The following is an 18,576-nucleotide window of genomic DNA, read 5'->3' as shown; positions in this document are numbered from 1 at the left end:
TTGTTCCCCTTATGCATTCATTGGTTGCTTCTTGTATGTGCCCTGACTGGGGACCAGAACGACACTAACCAATTGAGCCACCTGGCCAGGGCCAATAATATTTGCTCTTAACTTACAAATGCAGAAGGGAATTCCAGACTGGATATGAAGGTATAATTCGGGCCTTGTGAGAATCTTTTTATCTGTGTAATCTTAGCAAGTTCACAAAATTACATCACGAACCTAAATACCATTTCTTCTTTAAGTTTACTAGGTTTTTGGTTTGTTTTATTTTAGGTGAGAGAATTAAGAATTGCAGTTTATGAAGACAATGAATATATTGTTTTGAATCTTGTGGGGCCATAAACTGCTAGGGGAAATAAAAGTCATCAGAGATGTATGTCCACAAAGGTTTTAATTTCAAATATGTGATAATATCAGTTAAACTCTTTAAGAAACTGTATTGGTCAACATAATACTAGTTAGCAATTTGCCTGCCTAAAAAGAGAGAGTTGCTTTAGTGTGGGTGTGGTATAGGCATCATTAGACTTCAGATTCACGGATCTGAGTTCTAGTCCTTCTCACTGCTTATTGGCGTTGTGACCATGAAGACGTCTGTTTTGAGCTTCCATGTCATAAACTATAAGAGGCCCAAGAAAATCTGCCTTTTAGAGTTATGAGAATCAATAATTGAGTATATTATAAAAGCATATTGTAAACTGTTTAAAACTGATAACACCTAATTTTGTGTAGCCCAAAATAGGTGTTTTCACATATTTTATAAGATCCTCACACCGTTCTCAAATATAGACATTATACTCTTCTTAGAGATGGAAGAGGCATTTTCATCTGAACAAGATTAAAAAGCTTAAGCTACCTACATGTCTATATAAGTCTCTCACTCAGTGAAATGGTAGTATTGACATTTTAAATCTATACACCTTAAAAAAAACAAAAAATAAAACTTAAATGTGCCCTGGCCAGGTGGCTTAGTTATTTGGAGGGTCATCCAGTACACTAAAAGGTTGTGAGTGCAATCCCCAGTCAGGAGTTAGGGGCACATACAAGAGGCAACTGATTAATCAGTCTCTCTCTCTCTCCCCCCCTCTCTCACCGCCCCCCTTCCCATCCTCTCTCCCCCTCCCACCCTCCCTCCTTTCCCCCTTTCTCCTCTAATTCAGTAAACATCCTTGGGTAAGGATTTAAATAAATAAATAAATAAATAACTTAAATGTAAGTTAAAGAAATGTAAGGTAAAAAAAAAAATTCATTAAAAACTAAACGTTAATAAAATCCTACTATTATTACCTGCTTTAAGGATCTGAGTCCAGGGCCTGTCTCCCTTTGTCAGGATGAGAGATGAGCAAGAGCTAAGAGTGGTATTAAAACCATACTGCCACTAAACTGAGAATAATAATTTATCGTATATCTGGAAGTGTAAAAAAGAAAATTGGGGGAAAAAATGTGGAAAAGACAATATTTTTATTAAGGTTTTAAAAATTCCATGGTACTGTTCCACTTAAAATAATTTTCTATATCTGTATTACAGTGGTACTTTCTCACATGTAAGAAGTTACGTGGTGCTGCTTCAGTACACATGTCATATATTATTTTAGCCTGTTTTTGACATTTACCTTTGTTTACTTGTTGCAGTATCTGAATGTATATATATATATATTTTTTTTTTCCTTTTTTTTAAAACAGGGAGAAAAATGAAAGGTACTATTGTGTCCTTTTTAATGATGAACACCACTCATATGACCATGTCATATACAGTCTACAAAGAGCTCTTGACTGTGAGCTTGTAGAGGCTCAGTTGCACACCACTGCTATAGACAAAGAGGTTTGTGAGCTTCATTTCAATTATTGTGCTGTCCTGCATCAGCTTCCTGGAAGTCAGGTGTTGACTGAGCCCTTGCCAACCAAGTGCCTTAGTACTGTGTTAGGTACAACCATTTCTTTACTCTTTTCTTATATCCTGCATAAACAGGTTAAAATTTGGTTCTTCTGTATGTGTATCATAGTTGTAGACAACTATTTATAACTTTCCTCTTTTAGTCTAAATAATTACAAAACCGCTGAATGTATTTGACAAAGAGTAGTTAAGCATGTCAGCTCAACTTTAGTATGTTTCTGTAATTATTGATTGAATAAATGCATGAATTATGAAAAGTTGATCATTTCTGAGGTTCTAACACTTATTGAAACTACTTTTAGAATAATATTGATTTATAGCTCAGCTTTTAATATCCATCCAAAGCAAAATGTATTCCTTGAGTATATAGAAAGAATATTTAATGTAAGGCTGCCCTTGAGACAAGTGTAATATGGTGGAAGACGCAGCGTAGCATTAGTTATTAGTAATTAGTGTAGTGATTCTAGGGCTTGAGGAAATGATATCCTGGCCACACCTCAGCCCCTCTAGAGAATCTAATGTATTATGGAACATATGCTGAGGAACTTCAAGGTCATTCGTGAGAAGTGTTTAAAACATAGAGCAGGAGTTTAGTAAACCAAAGTTGTTATTATCAGATGGAAATAGAGTACATTATAAAAAGTAAAGAACTGACATTTTTGCTAAGCAGGAAATCCAAAATCCTAAAGTACAGAAATTCTTTACTAGTGGTATTAGAAGTTCTGAAGCTACGTAAAGGTGTTAAACATTTATATTTATCTTCTAGGATTTGCCCATCTTTTGACTTTTATGCACTCAACAAATGATTACTAATTAAGGGCTCATTAGGTCTTTGGGCTAAATATTACTTACTGATTGGGACTGTCATTCTACTGCTTAATTCTCTTGTTTATAATTAGGGTCGTCGGGCTGTTAAAGCAGGTACTTTTGCTGCTTGCCAGGAAGCAAAAGAAGATATAAAGGTAATTATCTGAATTAGAGACAAACAGAATTTATGAGGAATGCACATGATAAGAACCCACATAAAAGAACTGTATTTTACAAGTGTTTTGGCATACTAATTAAGGTTGGGGCTTTTAGATCCAGAGATTTGGAACTGCAAGAGTTATGTAATTTGTCTTTTCAAAGAATAGCTTACTCAGTTAAAAAAGTTTTTTAACTATGTTTTTGTTTGATTGTTTAATATTCCTTTTATTTGTAGAGTCATTCAGAAAATGTCTCTCAGCATCCACTTCATGTAGAAGTATTACACTCCGAGGTTATGGCTCATCAGAAATTTGCTTTGCGTCTTGGCTCCTGGGTGAACAAAATTATGAGCTATTCAAGTAAGCATATAGTCTAGTTCTGGGTTTTCAAAAATCTTAGCTACAAATTTTAAAATATCTTTGAGTATAAAATAAAATTTCCTTTTAAAGTACATTTTGATTAATTTTCAGGAATGCATTTTAAATACTGTAAATAATATTATATTGGCCCTTGATTCTTTGATGTTGACAGAACTATTCTTTATATCAGGTGTGGAAAGATTAATTTTTTCATGTTATAGGAAACATAATTTCAGGAAAGTATTATAAGAATAAAAATTATGACTTTTTTTTTTTTTTTTGTGTGTGTGTGTGTGTGTGTGTGTAGGTGATTTTAGACAGCTCTTCTGCCAAACATGCCTTAGAGAAGAACCTGGCTCTGAGAATCCCTGTCTCATAAGCAGGTTAATGCTTTGGGATGCAAAGCTTTATAAAGGTAGGTGGATCTTCACTTATGCTGCTTGCCATGAAACAAAGGAAGATTATGACCTTAAAATGGAACTATTGATTCCTTTTGTTTATTAATATCAGTGATCTTGGTTTATAAGATATTATACATTAAGGTAAGGTTTACCAATCAATATGTATTCTTCTCTGTTAAAACCCAGGGATACCACCTTTTAATTATAGTTCCTTTTCATTTAGTCAGGGCCAGTAAAAGGAGTATAAATATATATTCATGTAGTAGTGCCACTAATAAGCTGTGCTAATATTTCATTTTTTAAATCTAAACAAAGAACAAAAAATGTGAAAGGGAAAGGCTAAAGGGGATGGAAAAGGGAAGAATACAGAATAAGAGTCATTTTGAGTGAAAAGGAATGGAGAAAGGTTGGGAGAGGTAGAATGAAGTAAGATAAGTGGTGAAAAGGGTATAGAAAAAGAGGGAAAAGGCCATATATGTATGTATTTTAATGTCTGTCTATTAAATATTAGTATAATAAATGCTACTCAAAGTTGAGTCCTTGAGGTATACTAGCATGTGAAATATTTTTATAATATTCTGCCACTTCTAATAGTTGGAATTTTTTTTTGCCTTGGTGATACTCCCCCACTTCCCCCCAAAATGATCTATAGGTGCCCGTAAGATCCTTCATGAATTGATCTTCAGCAGTTTTTTTATGGAGATGGAATACAAAAAATTCTTTGCTATGGAATTTGTAAAGGTAATTGCTCTTTATAAATAGATATCAATAAATAGAAATAGAAAACCATTTTTGTAAATGAAGTAGTAGAAACAAGGGATAATTACAAATCAAGAATTTAATTTTACGATTCCGTTCTTTGTCAGATGTTTTTTTTATTTTCACATATGATAGTATGGAAACAGTAGTCTAGGAGAATAGAACGGTGGAAATTCACCTATTATTTGCCGATATAGAATAATAGGAACAAATCCATTCATCCTTCCTTGTCATTTGCCTGTTAGTAAAATTATAATAAGAGTAGAAGTGACGAGTGGAAATGCATGGCAGGGAAAAGGAACATATATGAATGCTAAAGTGAGGCCGGAATTAGATGGGGCAAGAGATATACTTAATTGAGGCTAAAATATAAAGATTAAACTTAAGAACCTTTTAGTATTATTGTATTGATCTATTGTATATCCCTTTCATTGTTATATCTACTTTTTGTCTATCCCTAAAGTTACATTGCAAGGTGATACAAAACAGAGACTTCTTTGAATCTTCTACTTTGCCTTATATAAGATACCCAATAAATACTTGTTGGTTTCCTCTGATTTTGAGTTGCAGGCAGTTCTGTAAGACAGGACAGAAGTAGGATCCAGGATAGAATTGGAAGCAGTGAAATAATGATTGTCAAAGGCAAATGATATGTAGGGTAAGATCTCTCACGCCCTGGATTTTAGAAGTAGATTGATAAAGTAATTTAGACATTTGGTTTCTTAAAAGGTGATGACAACTCAGGTTGTCAACTCTGAAAGTCTTTAGAGACACAATATTGGATTATATGTATGATCTGAAATGAAATTTTTTCTTATACAAAATCAGTTCTCCTCACTAAGGTGATGTTTTTGGTATGCAATGGTTACCAAGAGAGCTTTGTGGGAATTATAATGGTTAAGATTAAATAAGTAGATCAGAATCTAACATTGTACTTGATTTGTGACTGAATGTATCATTATTTTTGTTCTCCCAATATATCAAGGTTTATTTTCAGCTGGTGTGCAACAGTATGGATAAGAAGTTATGTACAGCCAGCATCCATTCTTTTTAAGGCTGGATTGAACCTGATTGGTTTATTTTCTGGGTCTTAACAGTTGATAAGTACTTGGAATATAGCCCATGCCCTTGAGATAGAATTTGCTAACAGTTGCCCCAGATTCTGTTTGGACAAAGAGTATACTGCACTATTGCAGTCCTCTCTGATTTTTTTTTTTTAACCTGTGTTTGTGTGTTCTGTATTTTTTTTTTTTTTAATCTGATTTCTAACTCTGCTAGATTGGGAATCTGTATTCATGTGTGGTCTTTTGTTTGTTATTCTCTTTCTAATATATTTTTGTTTACCATATTATCTTCCCTTAAGAAATAGGAATTGTAATATTTGGCATCTTATCCATAGAAACAAATTTGCAGCAGTTGTTAAAATCGGGATTTTAAGTTTTCAGTAGTCATTTTTAATTGATTCTCCACTTATTATTTATTATATCTTTCAGTATTATAAACAGCTGCAGAAAGAATATATCAGTGATGATCATGACAGAAGTATCTCTATAACTGCACTGTCAGTTCAAATGTTTACTGTTCCTACTCTGGTAGGTAGTAATAATTTGTTTGTAATATTTCTAAGTGAAGCTTGTTTTTTTTAAGAATTTTGCATATTGTTAAAACAATGTCAGACAATTAAGAAGGAATACAACTACCTCAAAACTAGAAACAAACAGAAATTCCAGATAATCAAACTGCATGGAAGTCCAGCAAACAAAGATACAAAGAAGGAATACTCATCCAGACAGGTAGGAGGGGCAGAGCTGGGGCAGAGAGGACACAGTGTGGTGACAGCAGTGGCAGTGGCAGGCCAGCAGAAAGCACAGTCACACGCTTTAAAAAGTCAGGAGGGACACCTGGGGAGCATTCCCAGCTTCTCACCAGATTGTGCAGCTCACAGTCCCAGCACCAGGGAAAATCAAGCCTCATTGCTTCTGACTGCAAACCAGTGGGGGTTGGGGTGGAGGCAGAAACTGCCAGTCTCTCAGCAGAGTCCGCTTGTTTAAAGTGCCCCCACGGTCCTGGAACATCCGCAGACCCACCCATTCTGGGAACGACTGCCAGGGCAACAGCTAGAGAGGAGCCAGTCCCATATGGAAGTGGGATAAGTGCTTGAAAAGGGGGCAAGTGCTGAACAAGCGGCATTGTTCTCTCTCTGACCTCTCCCACACACAGCGCCACAACATGGTGAAACAGGTCGCCCTGTACTGACGAATACCTAAGACTCTGCCCCTTACAACATAACAGGAGCGACAGCTCTACCTGGGATGCGGAGGCAAACAAACACAGAAGCCTGTCAGAATGAGGAGACAGTATGGCCCAAAAGGGGGAACTGATCAAGGTTCCAGTGGGAGAACTAAGCGACAAGTGGATAGCCAACCTCATAGATGAGGAGATAGACAAGCTAACAGACACAGAATTCAAAACACTAGTGATAAAGATGCTCACAAGCTTGACAGCTATGGTTGAGTACGGCAAACGCATAAGAGAAGAAGTGAAGGCTATGCTAAGTGAGACAAAGGAAAATGCACACAAAACCAATGGTGAAGGGAAGGAAACCAGGGTTCAAATCCATGATTTGGAACATAAGGAAGAAAAAAACAATCAACCAGTGCAGAATGAGTAAGCAAGAATTGAGAAAAATGAGGAAAACTTCCAAAATTTTGCGAAGGAGATGGATATACAGGTCTGGGAAGCATGGAGGGTCCCGAGCGAGCTGGACCCAGAAGGGACCACACCAGGACACATCATGACTGAGATGTCAAAGGTGAAAGATAAAGACAGAGTCCTGGAGACAGCAAGAGAGAGGTGGAGAGTTGCTTACAGGGGGGTATCTATAGGACTGTCAGCTGATTTCTCAGAGGACACTTTGCAGGCAGGAAGGGACCGGCAAACAGTATTCAATGTGATGAAAGGCAACCTGCAACCAGGATTACTCTCTCCAGCAAAGCTATCATTTAGAATGGAAGGGCAGATGAAGTGCTTCCCAGACAAGGTAAAGCTAAAGGAGCTCATCATCACCAAGCCATTATTATATGAAATGTCAACGGGACTTCCTTAAGGAAAATAAGATCAAAACTATGAACACTAAAATGACAACAAACTCAACAACTATCAACAACTGAATCTAAAAAATAAAAACAAAATCCAACTAAGCAAATCAGAATAGGAACAGAATCATAGGTATGGGGATCATTTGGAGGCTTATCAGATGGGAAGGGGAAGGGGGAGAAATGGGGATATGGTGCAGGGATTGAGAAGCATAATCAGTTGGTACAAAATAGACGGGGATGTTAAGAATAATATAGGAAAGGGTGAAGTCAAAGAACTTATATGCACAACCCATGGACATGAACTAATGGGGGTGGGACTGCTGGAGGGAAGGGGAGTACTGGGTGGAAAGGAGCAAAGGGGAAAACATTGGAACTACTGTAAGAACATAATCAAAATATACTTAAAAAACAATAACAAAAAAAAACAAACAAAAAATGTCAGAATCACCATGTTGAGCTAATTTCATTTGGAAAATTGAACAATACGTAAGTGGTATCTGCATGTGAATAATACATTAATGGTATCGAAAGACAAGATCACTGGAGTGGGAGTGATAGCACTGCCTTTTCCTAAAGCCCTGATCCCTGCAAGTGAAGTCCAGAGCTGGTTTCTCAATTTCAAGAGTAATTTAGGAGCAGTGCCTTTTCAATACCAAACTAATTTTTTTCCCTGTTTTTTTTTTCTGTTGTTTTTTGGGGGTTGGGTGGTGGCGGATATATTAAGATAAAGCAAGAGTAGAGCCTGACTCCAGCATTGCGTGAGATAGAGTGCTGCATAGACCAGGGAGGAGGGTGGAGGTTTCTGCTTCCTTTTTGTACCACTTCTTTTTTTTTTTTTTTTAAATTCTATTTATTTATTTATTTTTTTATTTTTAGAGAGAGGGGAAAGGAGAAAGAGAGGGAGAGAAACATCACTGTGTGGTTGCTTCTCACGCGCCCCCAGCTGGGGACCTGACGTGCAGCCTAATAATGTGCCCTGACTGGGAATCAAACCAGCGACACTTAGTTCGCAGGCCGATGCTCAATCCACTGAGCCACAGCAGCCAGGGCTGTACCACTTCTTTTTCTATTTCTTTTGGACAGTTTGGCTAACTATTTCTATTTTCCTATTTCAAAATCCAAAGATGGAGAAGAGGTATTAGATCAGGAGCTCAGGGGAGGTACCACAATAAATAATAATGTGATAGGAGTTATGAGGTATATCTGTGTCATTGTACTTTTACTCATTGTGTGATTACTGATGGTAAACGTTATATAGATAACCTGAGTAATGGGCTTGGGGTGTCCAGGCAGGTGTTTTCCAGTTATTGAGGAGTAGGGAATTTTTACTCTTAGAAAATAACTTCTTAGCAATCGCTGTTCTGTGAGACTAAGGGCTGTGCTTGATGCTTGGTAAACATATTGAAAAGTACTTACTGACCAACCAAGTGGATTAATACTAACAACAATATTCTTGAAATATTCTGCAGGCTCGACATCTTATTGAAGAGCAGAATGTTATTTCTGTCATTACTGAAACTCTGCTAGAAGTTTTGCCTGAGTACTTGGATAGGAACAACAAATTCAACTTCCAGGGTTATAGCCAGGACAAACTGGGAAGAGTATATGCTGTAATATGTGATCTAAAGTAAGTTATTTGTCACAAGGTAAAGGTACTTATTAAACAGTGTGCTTATTTGTTGTCTTATAAATAAACCTCCAATGCTTTTGGTTATCTAGGATTCATTTTATAATTATGAGAAGTATAAAGAACTGTTACTATCTCATGTCAATAAATGTTTTAAGTGAAGGCATCTTACAGAGTTAAAACCAGGTTAAACTCTGGCTGGTGTGGCTCAGTGGATTGAGTGCTGGCCTGTGAACCAAAGGGTTGCTGTTTCAATTCCTAGTCAGGGCACATGCCTGGGTTGTAGGCCAGATCCCCAGTCGGGGGCATCAAGAGGCAACCACACATTGATATTTCTCTCCCTCTCTTTCTCCCTCCCTTCCCCTCTCTCTAAAAATAAATATCTCTGGCTGGTGTGGCTCAATGGATTGAATGCCGACCTGCAAACCAAAAGGTAGCTGGTTTGATTCCCTGTCAGGGCACATGCCTGTGATGCTGGCCAGCCCCACGCTGAGGGCATGCAAGAAGCATCTGAGCAATGTATGTCTTGCACATCAGTGTTTTTCTCCCTCTCTTTCTCTCTCCCTTACCCTCTCTCTAAATAAATAAATGTCTTAAAGAAAGAGAGAGAGAGAGAGAGAGAGAGAGAGAGAGAGAGAGAGAGAGAGAGAGAGAGAGAGAGAGATAGAAGATACTGAGGAGGGGCCTTTCACAGGAACTTAGGGTCACTAAATGAGTCTCCATGGTCATTACTCTGCCTTCCACTTCCACTCATGCACTTTGGTTCTGTCCGTCTTGTATAGTCTCTTTGGTCATAGTTTCAGATGATGTGGTTGATGTCGATTTCTTTTTAACTCCCTTTTTCATACATATAACCAAGTTATTGATATTCATCAGTGGTTTTTTAAGTTTTTCTCCTTGAAGAGAGTAGAATTCCCTTTTAAATTAAACTGGGGATTACATGATAGATCTTAGGATTGTTGGACCTAAAAAGAGATTTATTTTATAAATAAATGGTGAATATTATAAGGTTTATGATATCAACTATTCAGTAAATCATAAACTTCAAAAACTTTTTTAAAGAATATATTAAGACAAATATATTTCATCTAGTTTGCTATTTAAAATGAAGGGCTCCAAGATATAATTATTTCTAGTCCCTAGTGGGGAAAAACCAAATTTTGTCCATTTCTTCTAGTGACATGTAGGGTATAGAGAGGTGGAAACAAATAGACTTCCAAACCAACCTAGAAATAGTTTAATCTATTTAAAAAATACATCTGACAGATTTCTGGAAGTATGCAGTTGATCCTTGATATTACTGAGGAAAATACTTCAGTTTGTAAATACAGTTGTGACATAGAAATCTTTCTTTAAAATTCAGTAAATTATTATGTTATTATTATATTATTATTATACATCTTTAGTATAAGTAGAGACAGTGGAAGAATTCAGTAGTGAATCACCATTTAGCCATTGTGATTCACAGATTATGCATAAATTATATATTATGCAAAACAAAAAATACACAAACCATCCAATGGCAGTGCTTAAAGTTATCAATGTTAAATTAGTGTATTCATCATTTTTTGGTCTACTGTCAGGAAAAATCTCTTTACCGTGGCTCTCATTATTGTAAAGTCCTCTAGTAACTGAGTTATTTTTATATCTAGAGAAGTGATGCATAATCTCATTATTGTTTTCATATTTTATGGATCTCTGACTACTGTGAATAATTTAGAGTCAGCGCATGCCTAGATACTTATCCATACAGTGAAGCTTTAGAGATCCTGTTTGGAAGGTAATTTTAAAGCTTTCCTTCTCTACTGATGCTTACAATTTCTCTCCAATATCCTTACCTAAATAGAAATATCTCTGATGACAAGAAGAAGGGAAAACGAACATATTTTAAGCACCTGTTCAACAAATACTGTGCGAGGTTTCTCATGTAATTCACTCTCACTAGGGTCCTGTGTTATTTTTTTAGTAACTGTTATGTGTTAAGGAACTTAACTTATTTTACCTTATTTTATTCTTGCAACATTTTCATAAGGTTGGTGATGTAATCTTTATTTGTAGATTATACTGAATTGCCTAAGGTCACAGAACTGATAAGTGGCAGAACATGGATTTGAGCCTAGCACTATGTATCTCTAAGATCTGAATTTTTTTCACTACATTATGTAGCCTCACAAAATAAACATCAACAAAACCTTCTCTGAAACCTAGCCTAAAACACCAGTCAGATATACTCATCATTTAACAAATAATTGAGCCTCATTTTCTCAGCCATTTATGGTAGAAATTTTGTAGTCTTTATTTTTATTTTCTCCATATACTTATTTATTCACCACTTCTTTCTTAAATCCAGCTTTTTAAATCAGTTAGAAATAACCACAAATACTTAATGTCTTTTTAGTTGTTCCCAGAATAAGGTCTGACTTCTTCCAGAATCTGTAGGTCTCTATAATCTCACTTTACAAGTTACTTACCTGACTGTAGCTCAGCATTTAATAAGTTTGTTGATACTAGTAGAAGTTCTGTTCACTCTGCCTCAGGAAATTTTCTTTCTCTCAAACCAGTGTATTCCAACCTTGAGTAGCCCCTTCCAATTGTTAAAAATTGTTTTATATTAACTATCTTTTTGTAGCTTTTGTTCTGTAGTTCTGTATCCTTTTGTCCATTTGAAACAACTTCAGTTCTCATTTAAGTTGAAAACAGCAGGCATATCTGTCAAATCTTCACTAGGTTAAGTTGTATTAGTTTCTTTAACCATACTCTTCATATTTAAAATTCCTTCTAAATCATTGTCCTCTACTGAACCTGTTTTAGTTGAATGTATATCACTTAAGGTAGATCAGGAAATGAGCACAGTACTCTGAGGTCTGCCTAGTAGAAGGAAGGGACTATTGTACTGTGATAAGTTTAAATAATAAACCTCTATTATTTTAGTTTCACTCGTCACTCACTCTATAGAGGGTATCTGTTGGGAATACTTTTTTTCTCAGATGCTAATTCACTGTGGAAATGAAACTTAGAAAAGAGATGTAGCTGAAGTTTGCTCTGTTTAGTGAATATTGTCCTTTTATTACTCTAAACTGTTCCTCCTATTTCTGAAAAGGATAGCAGACTCAAACCAAATCACCCCCTTACTCTCCCATCCTGTCCTTGCTTTTCTTCTTTTCCTTCCACAGCTTTTGATTCCTATATTTATCTATAGATCCCTTTTTCTTTCCTTTCCCTCATTATTCTTTTCTTTTATTCCTCAAATTGTCTCTACTTGCTGGATTTGCTGCAGTGGTCAGGCGTAAACTATGTGAGGTTACTAAAAACTAGAAATACATATTCTCAGAACAGCGCTTCTCAAATTTTATGGTGAGTGCAGATCATTTGGAGAGCTTGTTAAAATGCAGAATATTGTTCAGTAGGTCTGACTGGATGCTGATGCTTCTCGTTTATGTGCCATACTTTAAGTAAGTGTCCTAGAAAACAAGCAAACTTGAATGCCATTTGTTCATTGTGACAGGTTTTAAACTAGTCTGTTACCCTTACTTTAAAAGAGTTAAAAGGTAATTAGCGTATTTCAACGTTATTTCTTTGATCAGGTCCTGAAATACTATATTTTTAACATTCATTCAGCATATTAATGAATATCTAAAAAAAGGGAAAATTAAATTACAATTCTTACTATCTTTATAGAAATAAAAATATTTTTTCTATTTTTGTCACTTTGTCTTTTATTTCCCTACATTACTTTCTTTGTTTTTTGTTTTGTTTTTTTTTTTGCTTTATTTTATGTTAGTGCTTAACATTGGATTGCAGCATCCAACATACGTATCTATTTTCCCTTAAGACCTCAGGGACAGGGTGTCTTGTTCCTGTTTATGTTCCCAGTGCCTGGTGTTTAATGGGGATTGATTTGGATTGACTGAGTACAAAATACTTTTTTTTTTTTTTTTTTTTTAAATTTTGGTTTTTCAATTACAGTTGTCCCCTTTTCCCCTAATTTCTGTCCCCCACCCAACCCACCCCCTCTCCCGCAATCATATCAAAATAATTTTTAATAATTGTTAGATTTCTTCCTGAGAAGTCATTTCATGATAAACATTTCTCATTGGTGATCCCCGCCCCATACCTAATAGTGGTATATTTCTTGTGGTGCTAAAATCAGGATGTTCACAAATCTCTAGTCATTATAAACACTGAGCAGCAACAGAAACATTGTTAAATTCTCTTAGACCAAACTAATATACCGTATTTTTCACACTATAAGACACACCTGACCATAAGATGCACCTAGGTTTAGAGGAGGAAAACAAGAAAAAAAATATTCTGAACCAAATGGTGTACTAAAATATTTAATAAAATATAACAGAATAATATTTCAGCCATGTAAAGTGAACAGCAGTCAACAGCGGTATTAAGAACCATCCTCACTGTCATTAACAAATGAGGAGCAACTTTAAGGTTCAAGTACTCTTTTAGTTTTCTGGGAACCCCAAGAAATCATCATCGCTAGTGTCAGAATTTATGAAGCTCAGTTGCTCACAATCACTGATATCACTTTCTTTGCTATCTTCATACTGACCAAACACCCTGAGATTCAGCAGTAAAGTGGGACATTTAAGTATCCCCAGGGGTTTTGTGTGGGCCCGCCGCTTCCTCTTCTAACAGCTGTCGCCACCGCTGACAGGTCAGGTAATAGACATCATGGTCTGTGACACAATATTTGCTCCATAAGATGCACAGACATTTTCTCCCCATTTTTGGGGGGGAAAAATGCGTCTTATAGAACAAAAAATGTGGTATTTATTGCAAATTTTCTGTAATTCTCATGACCACATGTCTTGGGTGTGTGTGTGTGTAATTTTAGTGCACAATAAGTATTTTTTTAATGTGCTTTATTGATTATGTTGTTTCAGTTGTCCCAATTTTTGTCCCCTTTGTTCCCCTCCACCCAGTGAACCCCCTCCCTCCAGCTATGTCCCCTGCCTTAGTCCATGCCCATTGGTTGTGCATATAGTTCTCCTCAACATCTTCCTGTTTACTCCACTCCCTTCTAATATGCTTCTTAATTCCTGTACCATCTCCTTCCCTTCCCCCCAACCCCCTCCCCGCTGACCTCCCTCCATTATGTTCCCCATACCTATAATTCTTTTCCCACTCTCGTTGCCTACTTAGTTTGCCTTTGTTTCAGTTCCCTAGCTTCTGTTGTTCGTTGTTGTGATACAGTTTTTATTTTAATGTTCATAGTTTTGATCCTCTTTCTCCTAAACAAGTCCCTTTAACATCTTATATAACAGTGGTTTGGATCTGATGAACTCCTTGAGTTTTACTTTGTCCTGGAAGCACTTTCTCTGCCCTTCTATTCTGAATGACAGCTTCGCTGAATAGAGTAATCATGGTTGTAGGTTTTTGCTTTTCACTACTTTGAATATTTCTTGCCAGTCCCTCCTTGCCTGCAGAGTTTCTTTTGAGAAATCAGCTGATAGTCTTATTGAGACCGCTTTTTACGTAATTTTCTTCTTCTCTCTTGCTGCTTTTAAGATTCTCTCTTTATCTTTAATTTTTGACATTTTGATTATAATGTGTCTTGGTGTGGTTCTCCCTGGGTCCAGTTTTTTTTTGAAAACTCTATGCTTCTTGGACTTGTAAGTCTATTTCCTTCCCCAAGTTAGGGAAGTTCTGCTTCATTGTTTTTTTCACATAATTTTTCAATTTCTAGTTGTTGGTCTTCACCTTCTGGGAACCTTATAATTAAGATGTTGGCCCGCTTATAGCTGTCCCATAGGTTTCTGAGCCTCTCCTCATTTTCCTCACTTTTCTTTTCCTTTTTCTGCACTGGTTGACTGTTTGTTCCTTCCCTATGTTTCGATTTGTTGATTTGATCCCTGGTTTTCTTTCCCTCACTACTAGTTTCATACGTGTTTTTGTTCATTTCAGCAGGACTAGCCTTCGTTCCTTCCCTGTCTTGTTTAAGATTTGCTGTTGGGTCTGTAAGCATTCTTATAACCAAAGCTCTGAACTGTGCCTCAGAAAGATTTCCTATCTGCTGCTTCGTTAGATTGGATATTTGCTGTCTGGTCAGCTGCATGATTCGGATCTCTATCATGATCTGTGCCATTCTGACAGTTTTGTGTTTACCTTTGCTTTCTGGGCAGGGCTGTCACACCTCCCATGCTATAGGGGGCAGAGCCCCGTGCACTTGTCACTACCAGGTGACCCTTCTCACCACACTGTGGCGTTTTGTGTGGGGGCAGGCGTCCAAGATGGATTCCTGCTGTTCACTCTCCACTGAAAGACCGGGAGCCTTCTCCTCTGTCTCAATCCCCTCCAGCCGTCATAGTCGAAGGCAATGGGGGTCTGCCTTCCCTGGCGTTGGAATCGCAAGCTGATGGGTCTGGTCTGCAGCTGGGGATGCTCCCTAGGCACTTCTCCATACTACTTTACACAGTGGGTGCACCAGTCTGTATTCCCACCAACAGTGGAAAAGGATTCCCCTTTCTCTGCATCCTCACCAGCACTTATTGTTGATTTATTGATGATAGCCATTCTGACAGGTGAGATGATATCTCATTGTGCTTTTAATTTTCATTTCTCTGATGATAGTGACATTGAGCATCTTTTCGTATGTCTTTGGCCATATGTATGTCCTCTTTGTAGAATTTTTGCTTTTTTGGTGTTGAGTTTTGTAAGTTCTTCATGAATTTAAAATATTAACCCCTTAATCAGAAATATATTCACCCATTCTGTGGATTGTGTCTTTATTGTGTTGAGCGTTTCCTTTGCTGTGCAAAAACTTTAATTTGATATGGTACCATTTATTAACTTTTTTTCTGAAGGCAATTTCAACTGGCCTTCGGGTGAAGGGTAGAGTAAGCAGTCCTAGAAAATCTGTACTGTGGTTATCCAGCTGTGATAGGCAAAGTTGGTTTTGGGTTCATTTAATCAGAACTAACTTCCTTTTTTTTCAAGAGTTTAGTTTTTGTTTTGTTTGGTTTTTTTTAGAGAGAGGGGAAGGGAGAGAGAAAGAGAGGGAGAGAAACCTCGATATGCGAGAGAAACATTGATCAGTTACCTCCCCCAACTGGGACCCAACCTGCAAGCCAGGCATGTGCCCTGACTGGAACTGAACCAGTGACCTTTTGATTCACAGGCTGGCACCCAATCCACTGGGCCATACCAACCAGGGAAGAACTAATTTCAGAGGGGAGAAGTCAAGCTTAGCTTTGACATCTGCCTTTATGGAACATTCACATGTTGCTGGTATAATTCTAACTCTGCCCAGAGCTTCTAATTGTAAGAAATTAGAAGTCATAATTTTGATGCATCAGCATTGTTTTTAGCCCTGAGTACCTTAAACTACCTTAAAATAGGGAAGTCAAATATTTCTTTGTCTCTTAAAATTATAGGTACATCCTAATCAGCAAGCCCACAGTATGGACAGAAAAATTAAGAATGCAGTTCCTTAAAGGTTTTCGATCTTTTTTGAAGATTCTTACCTGTATGCAGGTATGATACAGTTCTACACATGAGTAAGATAAATTTATTTTTAAAAAGTTTAATCCCAATCTTTAATATTGTTTCAGCAAATTTTGGTTCTTATTTGAGGAGAATATATCTAGCAAAGTAGAAATAAAATTTAAACACTGCGTCAATGATCCTGCTTTACTAGATATTTCTATGTACCTTAGTTAACTACTGATATTGCTATATTGCTATTAATGTTATATCAGGTGATACAGTAAAAGCACTTTACATGCATCATCTCTTTTGAGCCTCATAGCAATTTTATGAGGTAATTATTCCTTTATTTTTCCCCTTATTATATATAAGAGAATTGAAGCTTAGAAATAATTTGATAAGAGTCACACAGCTAGAAAGTGGCAGAAATGAGATTTAAACCCATGCATTCTGACCTAGTATAATAGCCATGTTAAAAAGCTATGCATATATGAATATGAATCCTGAAAATTTTATATTTTGCTAGTAGTGGAGCAAAAAAGAGGGCCCATATATATGTATATGTTAACCACTCTTTTCTTACAGGGAATGGAAGAAATCAGAAGACAGGTTGGGCAACACATAGAAGTGGATCCTGACTGGGAGGCTGCCATTGCTATACAGATGCAACTGAAGAATATTTTACTCATGTTCCAAGAGTGGTGTGCTTGTGATGTAAGTAAAATTGTTGTTAGTAGGAACAGTGCCTTTTTAAGTGCTCCAGGGGCCATTAATAGTATAGTTTTATGTTGCAACTTCCTTGATATAAAGATTTATTAATTAAGTAGTTTCTTATATATTCGAATTTGTCTTTTTACATTTAGCAGGAAAATTCAGTTTTTCACACTTAATTAGAAAATGTTCTCCTTGATAATTTTATTTTCCTTAGGAATGGAGGGGTTTAGAAAATACAACAACACACATTTTTTATTTATGTATATATTTGTTTCCTTGGACATGAAAATAAATAATGTGTAAATTGGGACCACGTAACAGACTTTTTAAAAAAGGTTTAAAGTTTTTTTTTATTGATTGATTTTTTTTTTAAGTGAGTGTGTGTGTGAGGGGAGAAACATTGACATGTTGTCCTACTTATTTATGCATTTATTGGTTGATTCTTGTATGTGCCCTTGACTGGGGATTAAACCCTCTAACTTGGCATATTGGGACAACACTAACCAACTGAGCTACCCAGCCAGGCCGACATAGACTTAAATATTCCAACAATTGAGAGGATGGATATTCATTCGATTAAATGCTTTATTATATGTGTTAAACCATTAGGGAAATTAATTGCAAAATATAGGACTAATGTATGTTTTTAAGCAATAATTTTAGACCATAACCCAAAATACACAATCTGGTCCTGGCCAGGTAGCTTAGTCGGTCATCCCAATATGCCAAAGTTGTGGATTCCATCCTCAGTCAGGGCACATACAAGAAATAACTAAGGAATGCGTAAATAAGTGGAACAACAAATCAATGTCTCTCTCTTTCACTCCCTTCCCCTCTCTCTCTCTAAAGTCAGTGAATAACAAAAAATTAAGAAAGAAAAAATACAGACTCCCACCCCAGATTTTCTTTTGGGAATAAGATCTCGCTTATTTCTATTCTGAGAAAATTGACATTATCTGAGTCAAGTTCTTTCCTTTTCTTCAGTTTCTCTCTACCTCCCACCAAAGTTTATTCACTGACTAAGATTCTTTGTATCTTCATCATTGGTCTCTTTCATCTCTTTCTAAAACTGATGACTCCATCTAGGCTCTTTGACCCAACCTATATTACTTCTTTCTGGAGTTTGCTTCCTCAGTTGTCTTCTCTGGTGTTTCCCACTCTTCATTCATCTGCCTATAAACACATCCTGAAAGACAAGAATAAAAGTTCCCTTACTTATTTTTGCTACTTCTATAAACTGTATTCTAACTCTTTTTCCTTCTGCTGCACCACCAGCAATTAGTGACATTCTCACAGACACAAAAAGACCTAAAAG

General features: G+C 36.5%; 1 protein-coding gene across 2 annotated transcripts in view; it reads left to right on the top strand.

Moving 5' to 3' along the window:
* Positions 1-18,576, top strand: part of UBR1 (ubiquitin protein ligase E3 component n-recognin 1) — a 137,225-nt gene that overhangs the window by 38,668 nt on the left and 79,981 nt on the right. For both annotated transcript variants that reach the window (XM_090270489.1, XM_090270490.1), the window contains exons 6-14: positions 1,684-1,822; positions 2,794-2,856; positions 3,096-3,219; positions 3,527-3,634; positions 4,273-4,361; positions 5,873-5,971; positions 8,947-9,104; positions 16,496-16,595; positions 17,133-17,261. In XM_090270489.1, coding sequence (XP_090126615.1) covers positions 1,684-1,822; positions 2,794-2,856; positions 3,096-3,219; positions 3,527-3,634; positions 4,273-4,361; positions 5,873-5,971; positions 8,947-9,104; positions 16,496-16,595; positions 17,133-17,261 — 1,009 coding nt within the window. The remainder of the gene's footprint in view (positions 1-1,683; positions 1,823-2,793; positions 2,857-3,095; positions 3,220-3,526; positions 3,635-4,272; positions 4,362-5,872; positions 5,972-8,946; positions 9,105-16,495; positions 16,596-17,132; positions 17,262-18,576) is intronic.

The sequence above is a fragment of the Furipterus horrens genome, unplaced genomic scaffold, assembly GCF_987537825.1.
Source record: "Furipterus horrens unplaced genomic scaffold, mFurHor1.1.pri manual_scaffold_3, whole genome shotgun sequence".
Taxonomy (NCBI): domain Eukaryota; kingdom Metazoa; phylum Chordata; class Mammalia; order Chiroptera; family Furipteridae; genus Furipterus; species Furipterus horrens.
Note: the sequence above shows the minus strand (reverse complement) of the source record. Positions and strands in the feature narration are given on the sequence as shown.